General features: G+C 35.0%; 1 protein-coding gene across 2 annotated transcripts in view; it reads left to right on the top strand.

The window, feature by feature from the left end:
- Positions 1-24,559, top strand: part of CRPPA (CDP-L-ribitol pyrophosphorylase A) — a 109,188-nt gene that overhangs the window by 19,833 nt on the left and 64,796 nt on the right. For both annotated transcript variants that reach the window (XM_014894409.2, XM_088162478.1), the window contains exons 3-4: positions 4,677-4,826; positions 18,662-18,766. In XM_014894409.2, coding sequence (XP_014749895.2) covers positions 4,677-4,826; positions 18,662-18,766 — 255 coding nt within the window. The remainder of the gene's footprint in view (positions 1-4,676; positions 4,827-18,661; positions 18,767-24,559) is intronic.

Genomic DNA, 24,559 nt, shown 5'->3' with positions numbered 1-24,559 from the left:
AGTTGATAGAATTCTGCATTCTTAGAACATTTTAGCATTGTTTTAAGAAAGTCATAGATTAGAAGGTTGTTTTTTCTTCCAATATTTTGTCTGCAAAAGAAAACTAACCAGCTAGTGGTATTTGTTTCAATGTCTGTTATGCTATGAAGCAGTATCTTATGAGCTTGGTCACTCATATTTGGATACTTTAATTGATTTATTTAGCAAAATATGCAAAAATGGGGGAAAGAAATGCATTTCCTCGACATGCCAAGGTTAGTGCTTGACTAACTTTGAAGCAAAGCAGATTGAAGGCTGTAAAGTGGACATTTAAAGAAATTCAGGTCCGTTGAGTATCCACTTCACATTCAGGAGGATGTTTGATGCATTTTCTGTATGATGAGGTCTGGCTCAAAATTATTAGAAATTGGAAGACAAGTACTCTTGAGTAGGGAAATCTAAGTATAAGACCAAAGCACTTGCTTTAGACTCACAGGATTTGTATTTTGTGCTATGGCAATTCAAAGTGCAAAAAAGATTTTTAGAACTACAGTGACATTTGCAATTATAATTTTAAATGAGGACAGGCTTTCTTTGGCCTCGCCTGAGAGCTGGGCCAAATACTTGTGAAATCCTGTCATAAAGAGCAAGTCAATGCTTCTCAAATTAGAACAAATAAAATTCAAATACCTGAAACTCGGTATATACTCTCTTTTATTAATATGGAAATAATTTTTTGTTACTGACTTATAACCACAAAAACCAACATGGAAATCCCTTGCAAAGGTTAAAATGCTTGCTGTTGTAACTTGAATAGATGTGAACTAGCTGAATGAGTGTATTCTTCATTTACACCCCACAATTATCAGGGACAAAAGTTCCTTTAGCTATAATACTCCTTATTGTATTATTATCCCTACTTTGCTCTAATATTTAAGTTTCTGAATGAAAAAATGTAATCCGTAGCACTGTCTTAAATTCCTAAATTCCCCATTCAGTTCATTACAAGGCTGCTAGGTGGAATTCAGAAAGGCTTTGTGCTTTTCAGAGAAAGGATTTGTGCTAACCAGAACTGCAGAATGAGCCATACATCTTAAAAATGTGCCACTCTTTGGCCTGTATATAAGACAAAAGTCACAGCTCAATTCTTCTGATTTTACATGACAAATGTTATGCCTAGACCATGAATGAGGCTACAATGAGCCAGTTTTGAAGCAGAAGCACGTGTGGTGAGGTCTGTGTAAGACAGCATGGGTTTGGCAGCTCTGTTGGCTTATACCAGCTCAGGGATGTTGCCAGCAGTACTGCAGATGTAGTTTCTTGTGTTTGAGACTCAGCTCTCTTGTGCCATATGGAAACAGTGCAGGGCCACAGGCCAGTGTTTTCCCTTGCTTAGTGCCAGTTTCACACAGTCTGAAAGTGGCCTTAGGAATTAATGTAGTTCGTGTGTCACTGAGGTGGTAAATGCAGCCTTGTGTTGGGTCACATCATCTAGTTGAGAGAGCCCATGTGAGTTTGTAAGACAGAGAAAGGTCCTGTGGGGAGTGAGCCCATAATAAGCAAAACAGACAATCAGTTTCTGTATCTTGTCTCAGGACTTTTTGGTATTGATTCAGTGCTGCACCTTAGCAAGTATGCTCAAGTTCAGCTTCTGGGGCTTTTGGACCACAGCTCTTTATCATATGAAAGCTTTCTGAGCAGTTGAATCTTCTTGGCTTTACTAAGTATCAGAGCTGTCCATTCTGCTTTCAGTCACAGACTGAGTTGTCCTTTTCTAGAGTAAAAGCTGGGACTTTCTTTTGAAATCAAATTACTGCTTATTATCATGTTTCTGCATACATGGATTTTCTCTCCTTTGCATGATCAGAAGTCGGCCGTGAATCTTATTCTTTATATTAAATTTTATGTTTTCAATCAGTGTCAGGTATATTTAGAGTGGACCTGCTGCAGAAAAAAGAAATCTTATTGTGCCCAGCTTGTGATTTCTCATTGAATTGGTAGGAAGAGAGGGGAAAAACTCAGCCTACCATGCTGGACTCAGTTATGGGGTATTGTAAAAGAAAACTGTAGTTGTTTGAAAAATGCACTTGTTAAATGTTAAGTGCCGTGAAGCTTTCAATTATTTGAGAAGTTAATTGCAGAGTTTAAAAAAAAAAAGTTGCATTTGGATTTAGTAGAAGTTGGGTCTTTCTGAATTGTTTGGGAGAGCTAGGTCTCAGCAGAGCAGGAGTTGTGGTTCAGTATTGTCACAAAGATACCAATACAGATATTCATAATTTTTTATTGTGCAATAAACCAGATGGCAAGAAAACAATGCGTTTCAGAGTTCTTTTAAGAACATAATTCTGAGTATTCAATTTTATTTAGAATTGCAGTTTGGTTTTTTGTTCTTCAGAGTGCATGTTTCACTTGTGAGATTTAGTTACGCAAGTCACATTGTATTCTTCCAGCCTGTTTTATGCTGAAAATGTAACATGACAAGATTGTTAAAAACTGTAAAAAAATATTGGATCAGCCTAAGGAATCCTCTTTTGCTAAATAGCTTTCTGAAATGGTAACTGTTCCAGAAAAAAAAATCATTCAAATATATAGCTAATTACAGAAAAACTGTGGGTAGCATGCTGCTCTCTCTCTTTTCCCACGACCTTCTAATTTTATAATTTTGTGTGTGTTTGTGTGTGTGTGTGACCAATTAAAATATGACAGCAGAGCAAAATAACATAGTCCAAATGCCCAGCATCTGGGATATAGATGTAATAATGCATGTCCTTGAATCATAGGAAATACAGAGGGGACAAGTTGCAGATAATTTAGTCTCTCTACTTCTGCTATGCACAGCTTTTGCTCTGAGTACATCTGTTAAATTTACACCTCATTTAATACACTGACATATTACTAAAATTATAGTGGTGTTTAGTTTTCTCAGTTTATATTTTCTATTACAGAAACAAAATTGATCCTGCTAGGACAGAAAGGTGGCCTAGATGACTTGAGATTCTTTACAGACAGTTCTTATGTGATAGTATAATTTTTACTTATCTTTCTGTACCACATTTTGCCTTTGGATGATAGTGTTTTGCTCCATGTAGTTTTTGTATAGATATCTCTTTCCATGTATTAGAAACAAAAAGTGCTTTTCAGATTTGGGAAAGTAGTTCAGGTATTTCTCTTCTCACATGTGTCTTTTGAATCTTTTCCTTCACCCTGCCCTGGTTGGTCATGCATTTCAGAACCCTTTGAGCATGAGAAATTGGTTCATATCTCTGTATTCATTCTGTAAAAAAATGAACTGAGAAACTGTAGTTTAGAGCTCATAAAGTGTTCAACACTGGCTGCATTCACCTTTGTTTTATTGTTTAGTAGTGTAAAAGGGGGAGGGAAGAGAACTCGTTCTTTCTCTTCTGAGAGGGCAAAACCTTTTTTTGTATTTTTCTGCTATTTTATGATTATCTGAGGTCAGAAATCTTCTTAGAATGGACAGAACTCATGTATTAGGGCAGGATTTGCCAACAGAGATAAGTAAAATTGCTTATATGTGATAAGGGACTGTAGTGTTTTTTTCTGTGTCAAAATTCACTAAGCCTCGGAAAATCTGTGTCTGCAGTAAAAAGTGTCAGAATTCACCACTGGGAATGATTTTCTAGGTATAGTGTTTTAAGATGTTGGATAATTCCACATATTTTGAAACAGCATCAATTACTCTTTTTTTATTAATCTTAAAAATTCATAATAAGCAGTATAGCGTGAAGATGCTGTTCTCAGTGTTTAGCATTGATGGGGGGCATGCGTTTTGCCCTGTGACATGTTAAGCAGTGTCCTGCCATTGCATACTTTTCTTCATTATTGTATGGACCACTCTTGTCCCTGTTGTCTTAAGCTATATCCAAAACACATGAGCATTTGATAAGTTACTGATGAAGTGTGGGTAACTTTTTGGTATCAAAATGCCTAAAGCCGCATAGGAGAGTTCTGTCTCAGAGATGCCACAGATCTTTAATACTCTATATTGATGAACAAATCAAAGGTACATGTTTAATTGGTTTCAAACCTAAACAAAACGAAAACTGAAATATAAGCATTTAAATATCTGTTCTGCAGCACAGTGCTGCTGGATATTGAGTACTTTCAGATATATATGCTGTGTTCTGTCTGATTTCACTGCTAAGTGTGGTTACTTGGTATTTCACAGGATGAATTCAACACAGAGGAACAAGCTCAGTTTTCTGAAACTTTTCTTGTATCTTAGTTCTGATCAGTTTAGATCTGTTTAGATCAAGTTGCGATCTGTGAAAGCAGATGGTGTTGTGGATTGTCAAGACTTCTCAGGTGTCTGCTGCTGTTTGCTATCTGAATAGGCCTAGAAGTGTCCTCAGAGAAGCCACATACTATGTATAGAGAAGAAAGCTGAAGAATGAACATCTTAGATCTGTACATGTATTTGCAATAGATGTTTATGAAGGACTTAATATTTCTTTCTTTTTTCAGTAAATTGTCCCTCAAAGTGTTCTTATACAATCTTCCATTGCTACATTAATCTTGAAAGAATCATGCAGACTAAGTAGTATGACTTACGGATTATGAGGAATAGAAAAGATAAAGAAGTAAAAACAACAATTTTCAAGCTTTTTCGACTAAAGCTTTGTGATATAAATTAATATTGATAACATTTAGGTCTCTCATTGTGCTTTGTTCCCCAGGCAGCAGGAGCAATCCGTCCTTTAGTTTCTACTGTTATTGCCTCTGCTGCTGATGGCTGCTTGGACCACTCACTGGAACGTGCCAGGTACAGAGCGAGTGAAATGCCTCAGGCTTTCTTGTTTGATATAATCTATGAAGCATACCAACAGGTAAGATATTAAGACTTTCTAAGACCTTTTTTCCATTTTCTTCAGTTAAAAAGGAAAAAGGTAACATTATTTCTCTTCTTTCAAGAATAGAGCTTCAGCACCTATTTCAGATCATGTCAAACTATGTGTATTACTTCTGAGTTTTTAAAAAAATTTATTCAAATTTTTGATTAGTTAACTTTTAAATACAAGAAGGGGTAATGGGTCTAAATGGCTGAAAAGAAAAATTTAATTTTTATTGTGCATTAAATAAATTACTTAAATAAGTGGGTTTATATGTTTAAAGTTACGTGTCTATGTAAATTATGTACTGTTGACTGAGAGTATCAAAGGTTTCTGGATGCACAGTGTAATAATGACATTTTATAGTAATTTAGTGGGATACAGGCTGTTCTAAAATACTGAGATAATATAACTTGATACATCTAGGTAAATGTTTATTTTGTTACTTGTTGTATGTGTATTATACATACTTTGATTAGTGGCTGAAAATAATGTTTACTTGTCTCTGTTTTAATTTTTCATTTTTTTCCTAATATATTGCTTTGAAATTAACTTCATTCAGGAAAATTATGTGGATAATGTATTAAAACCTGAATCTTTTGCCTTAATTTGCCCTGAAGACTGCTTTCATTTGCCCCACCCTGCATTCACAGTTTACTGGAAGCATTCCAGCCTTTAGTCTCAACACTCTACTTCCTTTTCATTCATCACCTTGTGGAAATTGCCTGTCCTCCAGGTATCTTCCAGACTGACTGGAAGCAGAGCATTTCTTCATTTGTCACTTGGAAGGAATTATTTTTCATGTTAATACTGACAGTCATGCTTCCCATCAGTCTTTCAATTCTAAACAAGCCCAAGTTTCTGATACTTTCAGAGAGTACACTACTTAGAAGTCACTAACAGAAAAATTTGAGGATAGGCAATGAAGGTTACTTAATTGTTCAGTAATGGTTTTCCTTAGAAATGTTGGCACAAATTCCATGTCATACCCTTTATATGTGATACTGAAGATATTAGATGCTGAAGATGAAGGACTATCCAAAATTAAGAGCTACTCAAGTGACTGGACTAGCTTCAACCTTTTTGTTTCTGATAGGAAGCAGGGGGTTGTTCTTAGTATATGACACACAGCTGATACTTCTGAGATTCTACCTTGAATGTAGTGGGTATACTCATAAGAAATGTAGCCTCTATATGCATAAGAACACATCTCAAAAGGCACCTGCTGGTGTTGGTTATACAACCTTTTTTTGATGTGTGTATCTTTTGGCAAATTGCATGTTTATGTGCTGTTTCTTGCAACCACCAACAACCCAGTACTTTTTCTACTGTGTTTGCTTATAATTTGCAAATGCGATAGAGCTGGCAAATAGATAAAAAGCTCTTGGCCTAAATGTCTCACTCAAAAGACAGCTATATTTGCAGTTCCTATGCTCCTCTGAATGGAGTTTTTTTTCTCACATATGCATTCCATCAGTCTTCTTTTTTGTATCTCTGCTCTTTCAAGAACAAGCCACCAAAGTTGTTAGAAGCAACCAAGGCTATGGTTTCTTGTCCCCAGTTTCCTTTGCTTTGGCTAAATTCTGGTCATTTTAATGCTCTGTGCCTGGACCCTTGGGAAGTATAACACTTTGCTAAAATCTCTCAACTCATATTGTTTCCTAATTATTTATGTTTCAATGGTGTCTAGCTGTCCAAGTCAAGGATTAAGACCCTATTGTTCTGGGAACTGTACAAACAAATAAAAAAAGACAGATAATAGTTGTCCTGAAAAACCTAGTCAAGCTACTGTCGGACAGATTTTTGTAGGAATGGATGCAGCTTATGATGCTTCCTAAATATTAACATATCCATAATTAATCTCCACAACCTGGTGAAGGTAAGTATCATTGTACAGATGAACAAAGAAGAGAAAATAATTTTGTTACTCATGTTGCAAGTCATTCGTGAAGCTGGGAATGGAATTTGTTTTGGCTGGCTTTGCCTGGGATCATGATCTCATGCCTGTGTATTTTATACAGTTGTGACCTTTATGCAACAACAGTGTTGGGAAAAACAACTGTCAAACATGCATTCCTTGGAAAGAAACTGTCCATTTGAATTAGTGCTTCGAGTAACACAGGCTTTTCAGTTACACTTACACTGTGGGTAATGTGGAATACTGCTTTTAAACTCCATCTCTATTTAAATGCACATCTGATGTGAGTAGATAGGTTTAAAGTGTTTACTTCCAGATGTTTGTGAATGTAAGACCCCTAAATATATTGACCACAAAGTTGTGAAATTCAGTTAAAGGTCGGTTTTCTGACCCTTACAGGTTTTCCATCTGCAGTTTCTTTTGTCTCTTCTTGTCTGGTAGCAATCTGGGCACAGCAGACTTGAGGTCCTTCTCCTTTTATTGCTGTTTTAAATTTATCTAGAACTAGATATTCCTAGGTAAGGTATTCCTAGATATTACTAGGTAAGGTATTAACACTTTTAGAATATGAAAAAATATATTTTTATGATCTTTACCAATTAAGTAATTTCCTTAGAAAACATTTTCCATTCTTGCTCAAATAAAAAAAGGATAGTAATGATTTGGGGAAAAATACATGCCCTGTTGAATCTCCTCTAATTAATTTTATATACAAACACCAAAGATTGATTTACAATAGTATCTTAAAAGATATATGTACTAGAGAGAATCCCCTTTACATTTGATGCCAAAAATCCAGGACAGATTTTGAGGAATTCAGCCAGGTTGTTCACCTGCATTTCACTGTGATGCATTTAATTTAGTTTTCAGTCTTATATCTTCCCTGTTACCTAAAACATGTCTTCCAAACAGAGCTTTTTTTCAGATATAGGTTACTTTCTGATTTATAACTCTTGTGATGTCAAGACTTCTGACTTCATAACTATTAACTTTCAAATTTATACCATTTATACGGCTTATAAAATTTATAAAAGTTACAACTTTTATTTGAATGATGTGTGTATGGTTCAGGGTGGACAAGTGACCAGTGCAAACAACTACAACAACTGTAATTATAGTGTGTGTGGATCTTGTGGGTGGGAGGCTTTATGTTAGCCAGGGGGTTTTCCTTGGGATTTTAGGTAAAAGGACATATAAATTTGTTTAGGGGATAAATGTGAGGTTGCATCACTACTCTTAGTTCTGGTACGTCCTAAATTTTAAGTTCTCATTTCCTGCACAATGTAATGAACCACAGTAAATGGACAAATTAAAAAATTTCTAATCAAAAATGCTAACCTCTAGTAAAACCTCTGGAAAAGTTGTAAAAAATGGCAGAATCCATTATTTACTTCAATTCTGAACTACCTGGGACAAAATCAGGCAATTTAATTTTTTTAAAAATATATTTTTATTTTGTTATGTTAATAAAATATTCCTAATCTTTAAAATACCTGTTTCATTTCTATTTTTATCAATCCCAAGGAAAATCAGGAAAGTTTAAGTGTTAATTGAAAATCCACCCTTTCCAAAGATAGCAAAAAAGGGATAGATTCCTTAGACCAGACTTGTTCATTTTTGCTTAAGGTAGTTTCATGTTTCTGTTCTACTTCATGATTTAAATAGAAACAAATGTGAAGTATGATCCTGCAAGCCTGGGAGAAGGTGGGTGAGGGAAAGACTTCACTTACCAAAAGTCAAGCGTTCCCTGGAGCAGTACCTTTTAAAAGAATTAGAGTATCAGGAAGTCAGGTAGACTACCATTTTCCTTTAATCAGAGTAGGTTGAGACTGATTTCTGTAATACTTGCTTTTGACATATTGTGAAATGGACAAAGATCTCAAAAGTTTTTTTGTCTTTAACACAAAGCGTCTTGTTGTGTCATGTCATGTGTTCTGTACAAACTAACACAACCACAGTGTATAAAGGCTGAAATACTCAAAGCTTTGAACACTTGAAATGTATCTGCTAGAGCAGGAAAGGTAGCAGGAACATTTAAAAATCTTTATGCTTTCATGATCTGGGAGAGAAAGAATCAAAAATGGAAACAGAAGAGGAATGGTAGGTAGAAGATTATGACCAGCTTCTATGTCAGATATGCAAACAAACAGCCCTGGTAAGATGATAAAACAGTTAAGGAGTTGTCAGCATGAATGTGGGGAATACCAGAGAGTTGCTCATCAATGCCTCCAGTCCATGGAAGCTGAAAACCTTGTAAGAGGAAATAGCCACAAACAGCTGGAAAAAGAGCAGGACATGTTAGAATGCTATTCTGTGGGAGTCCTTCCTATGTGGGTGGTATGGTAAAATCTGATCACTAATTCAAAATTAAGGGGTAGCTTTTTAAGAATCTATTTAATAAAAGAAATCCACATTTTTTCTACTGATCATTTATATATTATCTTACAATTTTCCTCAAGATCTGCTGTACCTGTGGAAATTTACTGCAAGAACTACACACTTTCTGGGGAGGGTGGAGTATTTGTATTAAATACATAGTTTAATCATCTGTAGATAGTAGACCTTTTGCAGAGTATATAGTAGTTTATATTTAGCTAATCAGAACAATGAAGCTGAAGTAAAAAAGAAAAAAAAGTAACAGGAAGCAGGAATACTCATTGAAGGAGAATGAGCTTCAACATGTTTAGAGACATTTCTCTGATTCATGTCTATAACCTCTTTACAGATATCCACACAGATCAGTCTGATCTTAGGGATTCTATCTTATCTGTGTAGAAAATATCTATAGATTAGTACTTTTTGGGACTGCAATAAATTAGTGTATCTGTTCATAGGCAACATTAACCACTCTTTGAATATTAAGCTATTATTTACTTATGGGCCATTACAGCATCTGCCTGCAAAGGAGAGAACGGCTATATATAAACATGGTAATGACAAGATACAAAACAATAGTATGTCAGAGAGAATCATGCACATACTTTGATGCTGAATTCTGGGAGGCAGATGTTCTTCCACTCCCCCAAAAAATCATTGCAAGATGTCCTCAGATTGGGTGTAGATGAGGAGAAGAGATAGTCTGCGAACTGTCCAACCTGGTCATTAGTAGAAGAAAAGGAAATCCTAAAATGATTCTCCTCTAACAAACCCCTAGAAATGTTCAGGGAAGATTTTGCCAGAGTAAGAAAGGAAATTGGCTATTGTTAGGGCCATTGTAAAAGTATTTGCTGAAAGTATTGTCTTTTCTGTATGTAAATAATAGGGAGTGTATTCCATGTGGATTTTGTAAACTTCTAAAGTACTTTTTGAAAGGGCACAACATTACTAGGATTCTTTTTCAAACATGTGTGAAGCATTTTAGTATCCTCTATAGCAGGGAAGTGGAGTCAGCTGTAGCAGTTTAGCAGTATTTTGGCATAGGTCAGGCAAAGTCCTTCGAGGCAAAATGTCTAGACTGATTTGGGGATTTTCCTGTGGCTTCATTCTTTGTTAAAAGCATCAATGGCTGTCAAATTATTATTGCCAGGAGCAACAAGTGATTAGATGAACGGTAGTAGACAAATTGTTGACTAAAACCTTGGCAACTTTGGTAGAAAGGGTCAGATTCAGAAAAAGGACTGAAGGATCAAGATATAAGTGAGACAAAATTTGGGCATTTAATTCTAATGCTGGAATCCAGAAAAACCCACTGCTTATCCCCTTGCCAAGACTAATGATATCTGAATCTTCAAGGCACATCAACCTTTGTTTTTAACATTCGCCAGACATGAAACTTTGTGTATATCAAGGCATGTAAGTTGTCATCAAGGTTGGCCAACTTAATATTTTATCTCCTGTAAGCATTTACTTGGGGATAATTTTTTCATCTGATTCTATTCCATCATGAATTAGTGATATAGGTCAGAGCTGTTCATTTTTGTAGTGTAAAAGCGCCAAAAAAGAGATCACCATTGATTTAAACATATGGCAAATAGTGCATTAAATATATACGTTTTATCATAAGTTGTACTGTGTTTTTTCTTGACCTATGTCTTTTTTAAAAAAGCATCAGGAATCTTTTATAAAGTGTATTGTGTTATAAGGATGATACTTTAACATCGTTCTTATTCAAATGGATTTTGCAGTTTCTGTATGCTCTGTGTGTGTGTAGGTCCACTTTCTTTTCCATGTTCCTAGGCTCTGGTCACACACTTTACTTTTGTAGTTTATAGTTATATGCTCAGGTCTTACAATTTTATGCCACGCAACATCATAATTGTATTTGTCCTAATTCTGCATTTTAGTTTATGTCTATAGGTTTTCTTCCTTCTTATTAATATGATTCTGAAATACTGAATCAAGAAGTGATTTGTGAATTAGGCAAGAGCTGGCTAGACTAATAGTAATCTTGTAGTATGATTTGTATGAAGATAGTACTACAAACCAATGTTCTTCTTTGTATGGAGTCCTAAAGGCAGCATTCTTCCATCTGCCTATATAACAGGTAATTACAGTTTAGTGCAACTACCTACTTGATTGGTCCAAGTAAGCTGAATACTCAGCTGAAGTTTTTTTTTAATTCCTAGCCCTAATTTTAATTATCTATGTACTACTTGTATGAAGATTACAAATATCTGTGACTTTTTCAGTGTACAATCTAAGCATATGAAATAATCTAACAAAAGGAAGCCTTTCTGATTTGTTCATAGGTCATTAGGATTTTAGATATGATGGTTTGACAAGGAAATCAGTGTACTCCCAAATGTTAGAAGAAAATCTATTTCTTCTTACATGAGAAATTTCTCGTTATTAGTAGTACTTTTTCACTGTTGTGGTCCATTTCAGCTTTGATTTTATGACTTGTTTTAGTCATATTAAAAAAATTATTAATTTAGAACTTCAGTAGAACCTGAATTCTGTTCCTTTTAATGCACACTGAAAGGTGGTAATTTTTTTCTTGCTTTGATGCAAAATTGCTATGGTGCTAATCTTTTAATAATGCAGTTTTGCAGAGGTTCTGCATTTCTCCGTTTATTGTCAGACTGGTGCATGCAGACTGTTTTTTAACTACAGGGTTGTCAACATCATCTAAATGAATATCCTAATTTGTATAGTCTGCAGGTAGTAGCTTTGAGATATTTTCCAAAGAAATCAGTTATTTCATCTGGCATCTTTTTTACCCTGACAACTGCCCTGAAGAGTAGGAAGGAATAAATAATTTTTGCTATACTTAAAGCCTACCCAATTCTAAAGAATACTTTTCAGGGTAAATATGCTAAAAGAAATTTTGCCAGTAATGCTTTCTTTTATTCCAAAAGTGAAGCTAGATTGGTGGTCTGGAGAAAACTGTGCTAGTTTAGATAGCTCTGTACTTGATTAGTTCTTTGGAGCAATGGTAGAGCCAGGATATTGTCTGAATCCCCACCTTTCCCTAATTAAATTCTGCCACAAGAATGTTTGGAGAGATTCTAATGCCTTGCACAAGGAAAAAAAAAGGGTTTTGCTAATGGGATAATTACTTCCATTTTATGTCACTCCTCATCCTCTAGGATCTCAAAGAACTTTGCAAATTCACATATTAGCTCTTTGAATTGTTTGCTGCAGTGGTGCAAAGCTTCAGCTCCATGGGTGAAATTTGGCATCTCTATGGCAATGAAATAATATAATATATAATATATTATATATTATATATATTATATATATATTATATAAGATATAATTTGGAAGGTGTATGTTAAGGAGACACAATGCAAATATTCAAATTGGAAGTTAGATTGGATTATGAGAATATTGTTGTGTTACTGGATTTACCCTGGTAAGTGTCCTGTATCCATGAGAATCACCTGTTTGGCATAAGCTCAGAAAATGCTGAATACTGAGTGAGGATCCTGGTATCCCGCATATGGGAGACCACCCACCTAAATTGTCATCTGTTGCTTGTTCTGAGATGGTAACAAAGAAGGCAAGGTAGTCAAGCTGGAGGTTTTAATCTCATGTTATTGACAGTTTGGTGTATTGAAAGGCAAGGAAAAGGACCATTTATGATACAGCATAATTCATGAGGTAGTTTTTCTGAAGTAAATTGTTCCAAGACTGAATAATCTTATCTATTAAAAAAAAAATTAAATTTAAAAATGCATTTTAGCTTGGCCCAAATTTGGCTCACCTCTTCTTCCAACCTCGATTAAATTATCTGTTAGTTTCTTAATTTTATAACATGATGTATTTAGAAATCTCTTTATTGGGAGAATGAGAACAAATGCATCTTCAAATGTTCTTAGAATTACCTAAATAATCTGTATTTTATACATTAGGGCAAGATTTTTCTTGTCTTTGTCTTGTCCAAGTCATTATTTTCCAAGTATTTTTCCAATTTGCAAGATAATTTTAAAAGTTTAAACAATGAGTCCTAACACAGTGTTTTGACTACTACTCTTGTCACATAGAATATTACTATTTTCTTATTTCTTAATTTTGTAACTAAAATATGAATATTTAGTGTACTTGGAAGTAACTAGAGTACCAAAATGTTTCAATGAGCAATCAGGAAGTGTTCAGGGGTTTAATGGTAGATTAGGATTAGATTAGATCAGGAAAGTACAGCATGTACGGAAAAGGCACTTGCAGTTACTGCACTGAAAGGTATTGGCATATAGATAAAGGTCTGTATAAAAAGAGGCTTTCTCAATTCTGTTAGGGAATAAATTGCTGTATCTTTGTTCTCTTCACTACTACTGCATCTGGATGTATGTCACAACAGTTTTAATAATTAACTACAGTAAAAATAGTTTCAGAGATGAGATGATCTGGTTTTACGTTGATCTCAGTATTTCCTCAGTCACGTTTCCTCCTTTTGTTTGCTGCTTTTGCTGTCTCTCATTTAGCTGTGGCATATTGATGTGGGCTGAGTGTTTGCTGCAAGCCCACTGTTGGATTCAGCATTTTTTTGTTTGTGGTAACAAGCGTGGCAAAAATAATCTTTATAAAATATTATAAAAATAGGCCAATTCAGGTTCAGTGAGACCCTGTGTCTACTTCTTTTCTTAACTCAATAAAACGTTCCTGATGATGAGCGTTCATGATGTACTCTGGCACTTCAGCAGTGGAAACTTGATTTGCCAGGACGTGGAAAAATCCTAAATCTCTTCTATTGTTGATTAGTTATGCATTTTAAGTGCAAGTGTTCTGATATTGTTACTGAATGGATTTATATGGGAGAAAAAAATGAAGATGCTGCTGAGACTGGAAAAAGTGCTAAAGATTACACAGTCAAGGGCTACAGAAATATAAATGCTGGCTCTACAAAGGCTTTAAAGATACCTGTGTAAAGGAGCATATCTGAAAATTTTCTTTCAGCTGATGCATAAAAGAATATTTTGTATCATTATAAACTAAGTAATGATGAAAATATTAGAAAATAACAGTCCTATATTGAGCCTTCTTTTTATCTGCGCTGGGTCTGTTGTATGGTTCTCATATAAAGATACAGCAAATTAGTGTTCAAAGTATTGTATTGGAAGGAAGTAAGCATATGGACTATTCGTAATACCAGGGAGGCACAGGCTGCATAACTGCTCTTTTCTCTAACCTCTTATTCTATGCTTACATACAAGGAACAGCAATATGCCTTGCATTTTAGGAAGTAGTAGTATTTTTCAAAATGTTTTCAAACTAATTTTGGGGGAAAGAGGAAGAAGACTTTGTGTAATGCTAAAATCTGTATCTCGTTCCACTCATAGCATTTTATTCAAACATCCACTCTTGGAAAACAAACAGAAAAAAACGCCCACAAAAAAGTGTCCCAAAACTACCTATTAGAATGCCTTTGAATTTCAACAGTATAAAAGCATTTTTAAGTAACATATTTCCTTCTGTGTCATTTAAAGAGCTAAACTATTATGTTTTCTTTCTTTTGTGGATATGTTTTGTGCCAATATTTCCATCATTTCAAATCTGTGGTCTGAAACTTAAACTATGTCTATTGTTTCACAAAGCTATGTGTGCCTGTCAAGTTCAGTTAACTGTACACTGTCAAACTTACATTAAAAAGGTTTTCAGTAATAAAAAGGCTTCAGAAAGAATGAGAGTTTTAAACAGATTTTTGTATTGTAAATGGGATCTAGATGTACACTGAATCACATACAGAAGACTTAGGATGAGAATGGTTGTATACCTGGGTCAATAACAATTTTCTTCACAAATATTCTGGAATTTTTGTAGAATCATAGAATATCCTAAATTGGAAGGAACCATAAGGATCACTGAATCAACTCTTGGCCTTTCAGAGGACATTCCCAGTAGTCCCACCACCTGAGAGCATTGTCCAAATGTTTCTTGAGCTCTGCCAGGCTTGGTGCTGGCTCACTTCCTTGGGGAGCCTGCTCCTTCCCTCTGGATAAAGACCTGTTTCCTAATATCCAACCTAAACCTCCACTGATACAACTTCAGGCCAATCCCTCAGGTCTTGTCATTGATCACCAAAGAGAAATCAGTGTCTGCCCCTCTGCTTCCTCATGTAAGGAAGTTGTACTTGCAATGAGTGCCCTTAACTACTCTTCATATGGCTTCCCCTCAAGGACCTTCACCATCCTTGTTGCCTTCCTCTGGACACTCTTTAATAGTTTAATGTCTTTTTTATATTGAGGTGCCCTTACACTGCCCCCAGCACTCGAGGTGAGGCTGCCCCAGTGCAGAGCAGAGCTGGACAATCCCTGCTCTTGACAGGCTGGCAATGCTGTGCCTGGTGCAGGACTTTTTTTATAGGTGCTCTCTAATAATGCTAATTTGTTAACTGAATTTCTTAGGGCAAGATAGAAGCTTTTGAATTCTGCATTTTAAATACAGATTTAAAATTTCACTTGTGAAGATGTTTAGCATGAAATGGTATATAAACAGCTGGCCTTGTGCTGCTACTTCATTTCATTGTTTTCCTCTGACATCAGTGTATCAGACTTGGAGAACAGTACACTCTGACAGTATGTTTAGGTTGAAACAATTACAGATAATTAGAGTGGTAAATGTCATGATATACAAGTGTTAGTGAAATATGTATTTAATTATTACTTTGCTTTGTGTCATATTTCATCCCTTGAAGATAGCAATACTCTCAAGATGCCTTAGCCCATTTATGGAACTTCTCCACTCCCTTCTAATTATCTATGATTAATACCTTGCTAAAAAGTTGGAATTGCTTAGTTTTGCCCTAGCTGCATTAATTACCCGTATATTTTAAAATGTTACTTAATTTTATTTCAAAGTAAATTCTTTCACAGCTCAATTTATTTCTGAAATTTTCACTTCCATTCTGAAGCAAGAATAAAAATACATGGGTTTTTAAAATTTTTGTTACCCACATTAGTGAAAAATAGTTTGTGTTCTACCAGAAAATCTTCCTTAAAAACAAAATGAAAGAAGGAAACATTTTGGTAATAAATGTTTGGAATTGAAAGTTACTAGTCTATTTCTGGTTTTACTGCCACTTTATTTCCCTCTTTACTTGAGGGATTACTGCATTTTTATTTTTTTATTTACTGTATTTTGGAGATAGAGTTCCCTATTCCTTTATCTTTTTTATTGACCTCTTTTTGTATCCTATTTATTTAAATTTCTGCTTAATATAAAAATTACAATGTGGTTTTCTGAAACCACTTTCTTTTTAAGTTGCTCTATGTTCTTGTGTCAATTTTTTTGTAACTCAAGCTGAAAAATTGTAGAGAACAATAACATTTAAAGTGCTTTTCTAAGTTGACTGACAAACTAAAATGACAGAATTTACTGATTTCAATAATATAAAAGTGATAGCTATGTTTTTTTTCTAGGATGTCTGCGTGTATGAGTGTTGCAATTCAGATGTGTAATGCCAATGAATTCCTTGAATTTCACTGATACGTCATAAAACAAGAATAAAACCTAAAAATGTTCTTCATCTATTTAAAAAAAACTTCTTCAGGAACTTAATAAAAAGAAAGGCAGGTTGTATTGCAGTGCTCTCTTTTGGTTCTTCTTTAACCCGCTAAAATTTTTACATTCTTGACAATTTCCATTTCTCAAATCCTGGAGGGTACTGGAAATTACTGAGCACAGTATCCTTGAAGCATGAATTTGTAGATACATGGTTAAATTTGACACAGTGGAATTGTTTGTAAAGGAAAGCTTATGTATTGGAGAGCTAATTATCATTCTTTAAGGACTTTACTGGCATCTTGTTTGAGGTTGATTGAGGTGATAACAACCTAAGTGCATTAATAAAATGTTTCATAGAAGCTTTTGCCGAAGACTCTTGAAGGAAACTTAAAGATTTGGGATAAGAGAAGGGACTTACCAGAGTAGGTTATTTGTTAGAAGATAAGAAACACGGTCAAGTGCATGACCAGTTTTTATTGCAGTAAATCACCACTGGAATTTCATGATGGTCTGTACTGAGACCTGTGCAGTTATTTTGTTCATAAATAATTTGGAACAGGAAGTGGAGGTACCCAATTTTTTTTCTGTGTAGTAGAGATGAGGGCAAACTGAGAAGGTTTGTAGAAGGATATGATAAAATTCATAGGTTAGTGTAGATAAATGGAGGGTAAAAGAGTTGATCAAAGTTGTTAAGTAGTTTCCACACATGAAATGACTGAATAGATATTGGTATCTTTATCTGGGAAAAGATGTGAGAGGAGATGTGGTGGAGCATTTTGAAGGGTTGAGAAGGTAGTTTTTCTGTGAGAATAACAGAGCATGTGATGAAAAGAGTGATGAATGAGATACTCCCTGCTGCAGTTGCTAAAAAAATACTGCTATTCAAAAAATAATTGGGTGAATTTCGGATTCTTGTAATTCACTGAGTGGTGTTAAGGCAGTTGCTTCTGGTTCAGTGTGTCCCTCAGGGACTTTTTATTATAGGGATTTCTGAAGCCAGAATAACAGCTTTATATGAGGCAAAGGGAGCATTCTGGGAAGGTAAAAGCATATTATTGCCTTGTTCTTTCTTACTTATTGTTGACAATTCATTCTGAAATAGAGACTGGATAATGTGCTAGCCAGCATGTGATCTTCTCAAATACCTCCTTTTTTAATAAAAGATGCTATCTTAAGTTATCCTTGTTACATGGAATTTGTGTTTCTGGATGGACTGGTAATTTAGCAATATGAAAATAGGGTAGAACTTTCTTATCTTAGTTAGGCTAATTAATCTTAGGTAGTAGTCCTGACTGATCAGCTCCCAGTTCCTGCTTTTCTACCTATGAAGCTTAGAAGATTCTTCTCCCTACTCAGTTTTTCATTAATGATGTTATTATAATCAGTATCAATAGGAAGCCAAACTGCTTGGGAAGGGTGTGTCAAGAGAATAACATCTCTTTGTTGTGTGGGGTTTTTTTATCTGTAAGGATCATGGAGCAGCATGAGACTGCTATTTTCTGTGCAGATAACTGGAGAAAAAGATAGAGGGAATCACATAAGGAATACAGAGGTTCTTAGTTGCTACCATCCCTTTTTGATTCTGCAGTAACTAAAACAGCATTTGAAGACTCGTGTTTCTACATCTATTAAATTGTTCCCCTACTCTAAAGGTTGGTCACTGAAAGGTCAGTGGTGTCTATTGGTGAGGCCTCTCTCCACTCCATCAAGAATTTTTTTTACATGTAACTTCTCATTAATTTGTTTAACAATGTAAAGGTTTAGCAAGATACTTGCAGCACATAACTGAATTCATCTGTGCTTATAAAGTGTTTATTTACTTCTGTAGGACTTTGTTGAATAGCCACAATTTGGCATAAGCTTCTTGGAACAGTTTTACTTCTGATCCATGCTGAACCTATGTGCCTAATACAGATGTATTACTGTGGCTAGGACTGTTGAGATATAAGGTTTAATTAATGAAAGAAAATGTGTTAGTACTTAGAAGTGTCTAAGACTAATTTAGGATATTTTTCTTTTTCAATTACTACAGTGTACAGACCATGACCTGGATTATGGAACTGAATGTTTGCATCTGGCTCTGAAATACTGTAAAACAAAGGCCAAACTTGTAGAAGGAACAGCTGATCTCTGGAAGGTAAAGAAAATAATAAAATCTAGCTCTATCTATATAATTTAAAATTAATAAAATTTGCATATTACCATAAAAATTCAGATGTGTTTTCAATTGTAATTTAGGCTTTTTTGTTTCATTTTTCAGAATTGGTTTTGTCTGAGCTCTTTCTAGATCTCATTATTGTAGAGGGACTAGAGGGCCTTGGGCAGATGTTACTTGAGACAATCAACGAAGACAGCATTTTCCTGTAAATAGGAAAAACATCTAGATATCTGAATGACCTGACAATCTGTAAAACTATAAATCTGTAATCTCCAAAACTAAGAATTTTCTTTTATGATATGAGCTTTCTCCTGCTATTTCTATATATTTTGTCTATTTTCCTCCACTTTTACTATGAGGACATCACTTTTCTTTCTGATGCCAAATACCTGGCTATCAACAATTTGATTTTTAGAGTAATTTATTACATTCAGTAACACTGTAATATTTAACACCTCTTCAAATAATATTTTAAACGTTTTTAAACATCATTTACCTTGTCTGGTAATCTGGTAGGTTCCTGAAGACTGACAGAACATCTGTGTGTACAGATGCTAAAGTATTTGTCCCTTCTACTTCAAAGTATCACATATCATTGTTCTGGATGGTGGCACAATATTTGTTTTTAGTAGCTGCTGTGTCAAGCAATTTGAAAGTTTTTATATTTTATTTATTTTATTTTATTTTATTTGTTACTGCATTGAAGGATCTGGAAGCAGCTCAAATCACTGCATCTGTCTTTGACAGTAAATTTCCTCCAATGAGACATTATTTTTAATAGTATAACCATAAATCTTACAGAGAAAGGCAATTTCCTGAATCTGCAGTGCAAGTTTCCTGTGCAATTTAACAGCAAAATTTACTTGTGCATTGATTGCATACAGAACTTATTTTGATATCTTGTTGGGGACATACAGTCTTTCTGAAACAGTATATGGTCTGTTTTCCTATTTAGTCTTCCGAGGGACAGATTATGTCATGCATATTTACATTGCATAATTTTTTGGGATGGTTTCATTGTCCACATTACAAAGCATGGTATTTACATGAAAGGTAGCAAAATACACCAGTAATGCTCTTTTAGCTCATTATAACATTTGTCTGGTTCTTTGCTATCTGTAGATACTACTGATGTCCAGCAGATAAATGGAGCTTAGAATGACACAATAATAAAGTCTGAATGAAATAGACAGATGTCATCTGGTCCTACATCTTGCTGAAAGTGGGACCAGGTTAGTTATATTAGGCAGTCCAAGGCCTTGTCCAGCTAAGTTTTGAATATCTCCAAGAAGGGACATTTCACAGTCTCTCTGGGGAAGACAATTCTAATGAATATCGCTTTGTATGGGGACTTTTTCATGTTATTTCATCAACGTTTCCCTTACTGCCTCTTGCACTCAGAAGGGAAGAAAGGCCAACAGAAATCTCTGCAAGAAAAGTCCAATTTATTCTTCACTATGGCTATTAATTAACCCTTCCCCACCTTTCACCTTCTGTAATTTGAGCTGAACAACCCAAGTTCTCTCACACCATCTTAGCAGCCCTTTACGGGCTTCTGCCTGTTCCTTTTTGCGTTATACTGGGGAGTCCAAAATTCAAACAGTACTCTGGAGTGTTCTCTGAAGGGCCAGATACAGGGGAATAATCCCTGTATTACCTATAATGAGGAGTACTTCCTTACTGATACAGACCTATTGGATTCCTTTTCTCTACTGCTCCTCACTGCTGACTCATGCTCAGTTTGTCCAGAATGTCCTTTTCTGTAAAGCTGTTTTCTGTATTTCAGCATCAGCATGGACTGCTGCTGCCCAGGGTCATTCTGTCCCAGATGCAGGATGCTGTATTTATATGTTTGTCATAGACCACAAAGTTTCTCTCAGCTCCTTTTTCCAGGCTTTCAGGATCCTTCTAAATTACTGTTGGACCCTGGAGCATATTGAATGGATACTTGTTCTTTTGCTGTCATCTACTAGTTTTCTGAGGGTATTTTCCCTTACTCAGGTTGTTAATAAAGACATTAAACAGTATTGTCCCCAGTATCAGGCCCCAAGGCATAGCATTAGTAACCAGTCCCCAGTTTCATTTGGACTTGAACTTGTGCACATCTCTGTTCTAAAAGAGACTTGTTGAAGTGTCATTGTCCAGCACTGTTTATGAAACAAAATCCTGATGCTGTTAACTATAGCATGTGGGACCCATTGCGGTAGCACTGCACTTTAAAGAAGCCTATAAACATTTGGAAAATGATAACATGTGAAAAGGAAAGGGAAGGGAAGTCCTCCCCTATGGAGGAAAGAGAAGCAGAGACATTGTGTGATAAACGGACTGCAACCCCCATTTCTCATCCCCATGTGCCACTGGAGGGGAGGAGGTGGGGAAAATTGGGAGTAAAGTTGAGCCTGGGAAAAAGGGAGGGGTAGGGTGAAGAAGTTTCAATATCTGGTTTTATTTCTTGTTATTCTACTCTGATTTGATTGGTAATAAATGAAACTAAATTAAACTAATTTCCCTAAGTCTGGTTAGTGTGATCTCTCTCTGCTGATATCATGACCCATGAGCCTTTTGTTGTATTTTCTCCCCCCTATCCACTTGAAGAGGGGAATTGCAGAGCAGTTTTGATGGGCACCTGGTATCCATCCAAGGTCAACCCAGCACAGTGTCAGTGTTGACAGTGTTGTGCAGAGTGTGACAGTAGCAAAAGCACCCATTTATGTGCAGACACTGTGCTGCAGGCAGTGTAGGGCAGTGAATATTTTATATACAGTAAGCACAAAGATTCTGGTGCCAGGTCATTAAAGTACCTTCTCACATCCTGTGCCCTAATTTTGTAGCTAAAAGTCGTTGATGTCTTCTGTGGCTTGTAAAGGCATTAGAAGTGAAAGGCATAAAAATGACAAGGTCTGTAAAATATTACATTGTTTCTGCAGGAAGTACTCATTTCAATTTAGAGCCTACAGAGCAATACAGCTCATTCTTGAGTAGCACCCAGTGTTGGTCACTCTGTACTGACGTTGGCAGGTGGCTTGGGGCAGTACCATTAAAGAAGAGAACAATCATGCTTGGTCTGCAGTTTCATGTAGTGCAGAAGACTGCCAGTTTTCTCAAGTGGTGCTTGCTTATAAAATGATTAGGAACTATTGCTGTTACTAATCAGCTCTCAGAAACACAATTGTCTTTCCTTAGCCATCATAATACTCTAATTTGTAATATTATTATTATTTTCTGCTAGGTTTTAAATGCTGAGCTAAATGAAATTTCATATGCCAAGAACTGATGTTCTCTCAATGGCTCCAGTCTTATATTTTCAAAACAAGTCAAAAAGATGTTCTATCCAGATAAATGAGAACTGAAATAAATAATCATTGTTCAGTTGAGGTTTCAGAGGACATGTAACAGAAGGACTGCAGTCAATTAACAGCTTCTAAAGTTCGAGTATTAAAAACCAGGTTCATCCTATGTGGACCTTGAATCTTTAAAGAGCGGATCAAATATTTGTAAGGACTCAGTTTATGCATGAGGTGCACAACCTACATAACATTAAGTGATTCTAAGATGTGGGAAAATATTATGTGTGTTTATATATTATCTTCTTGAATTATCATTAATTATACTACCTGAGCACTTGTACATTAGGAAAAGTAACATTTCAAAGTCACTGTTTATTTTCTGGGAACAAATTACAAAATTAAAATAATTCTTTGTAGTGAAAACAACCAAGTAATTCAAATAACTTCAGTGTTATAAATATTTATAAGTTTTATTTTAAAGATAGTTATTATATAGCTATTTATAAGATATTTGGGATCAGGATGGCAAAAAAAAAAAAAGAAACCAAGTCTCCAGCAACACCACGTTTTCAATTTCTCTGTGTTTGATACCTTGGAAGTAAAAGTACCTTAAATATTCTGGGGCAATAAAATCAACTAATAGAATGTATTTGTTGTACTGTAATTTGTGTGTGTGTGTGCTGTGGATAAAAAATTCAATGTAAGAACACTTTAAAAATTGTGACTTATAGGTTTATAGACAATGTTGACAACGTGAAAAATCCTCACCATTTCTAAAAAGCAATAGATTATTGTCTAATCATACAAAACTATCCCATACAAAGGAGATCTGTACTTTTAGTATAAGAGGGGGAAAAGCTTCATTAAACTGAAATGCAGTACATTTATGTATGTGTGTGATCATAACTTTGTTGTATTTGTTGGGTAAATTGTTGTATTTTTGCATTTAATGTACAGTTTTGTAAGTCTGAACCATTCATCAAACTAAATCAGTTTGAAGACGACTTAAACATCACATGGAAGTAATTTTGGGAAATAATATCTAAAATATCTTCGTAGGCAGTGAAAACTTGTAGTCTGACATTTAATAAAAAAGGCACACAGGAAAACAAACTTGTCTGATGATTTTTTGAAGCTTTAGTAAAGAAGTACAAAAGATTGTTTATTATACAGAAGAGATATTTAATAAGTAAGACTGTTCTGCCTTTGCTATAAGCAGGTCATGTTTTCATGTTCTGTGACTGTGAGGTATTTGTGTTGAGTTTTAATATTTTGCCTAGTGATACTCTGGATTGCAGCAATAACATCTGAAAATCTTGGACCACTGGATGTTCAAGAGGACAAAATGAAAATTAATATTATCACATGAAAAATGAGAATTTGATTAATTTGGAGCCTGTGAGTTTGATATTGGTCAGGAAAACAAAAGAGTGCACTGCTATAGGCAAAACTTGATTGATAAAGAGTCATGGGATTAAAGTAATCAATGTCCACCAACATGAAATTTACTTATTTTGTGAAATTGACTTCAAGACTTCATTACGAGACTATAATATTGGCTGATAAAGATGGTAGTGCTGTTACAACATACAACTGGCAGAAGTTTTGACTTGTTACTACATGACATCTTAATTAAAAATAGGATGACTGTAATTGTACTAGTTCTTATTAAATAGATGAAAAATTAGATAATTGATATATTTCAAAAGATAATTCTCACCATGTCTCACCAGTTTCTGCAGAAACTGTTATTGTCTCTAAGGTATTTAACAATTGTCTGATAAAGTTTGCAGATAAAGATTTAAGGATTTGTAAATAAAAATATAATTGATCACAAGTAACCTATTTATAAGGATTACTTAGCAAACATTTTCAACAAAGAGTATGCTTTTCATTGGAGCCAAATATAAAGAACTGATTTTAGAAACAAATGAAGTATAGGTTGTACTTAGTGGATTGTTCTTGGAAGGCCACATCTTTGATTGTGGTGTAGGCACCACAGAGGATAAGAAGTTTCGACTCTGTGTGGGCAAAATACCATATGTCAGCCATGGACAGAGAAACAAGAACATGAAATTAGAAAAGAGATGTTCTAGTATTACAAGTGCATCTAGAATGCTATGGACAAATCTGGGTTCAACCTCTGTGCACCTGTTAGAAATAGGGACCATTCAGGGAATTGAATTTAGTATCTTATCAAATTGAAAGAGGTAGAGAAACTCTCCCTCCTTGACTGGTAAGGGGTGGTCACAGATGGTATCTGGAAGAGTTTTTCTGTGAACTCTGGAATTTTCACGAAACTTACAGGAGCTTGTATCTGAAATTAGCTTATAGGATCAAAGATTATGAAAGAAGTACAAATGAAGCCTGTGATATCGTCTTCGATGATTTATTTCTCTAGAAAAAAAAGCATTTACAAAACATTGAAGTCTGCCTCAGAATTTCAGAAGAGATTTTTTAAAGGTTAATTCTTAACTTTTTATTT

Source organism: Sturnus vulgaris, chromosome 1 (genome assembly GCF_052056855.1).
Source record: "Sturnus vulgaris isolate bStuVul1 chromosome 1, bStuVul1.hap1, whole genome shotgun sequence".
Lineage (NCBI taxonomy): Eukaryota > Metazoa > Chordata > Aves > Passeriformes > Sturnidae > Sturnus > Sturnus vulgaris.
The sequence above is the reverse complement of the archived record's forward strand: the minus strand, read 5'-3'. Positions and strand labels throughout refer to the sequence as shown.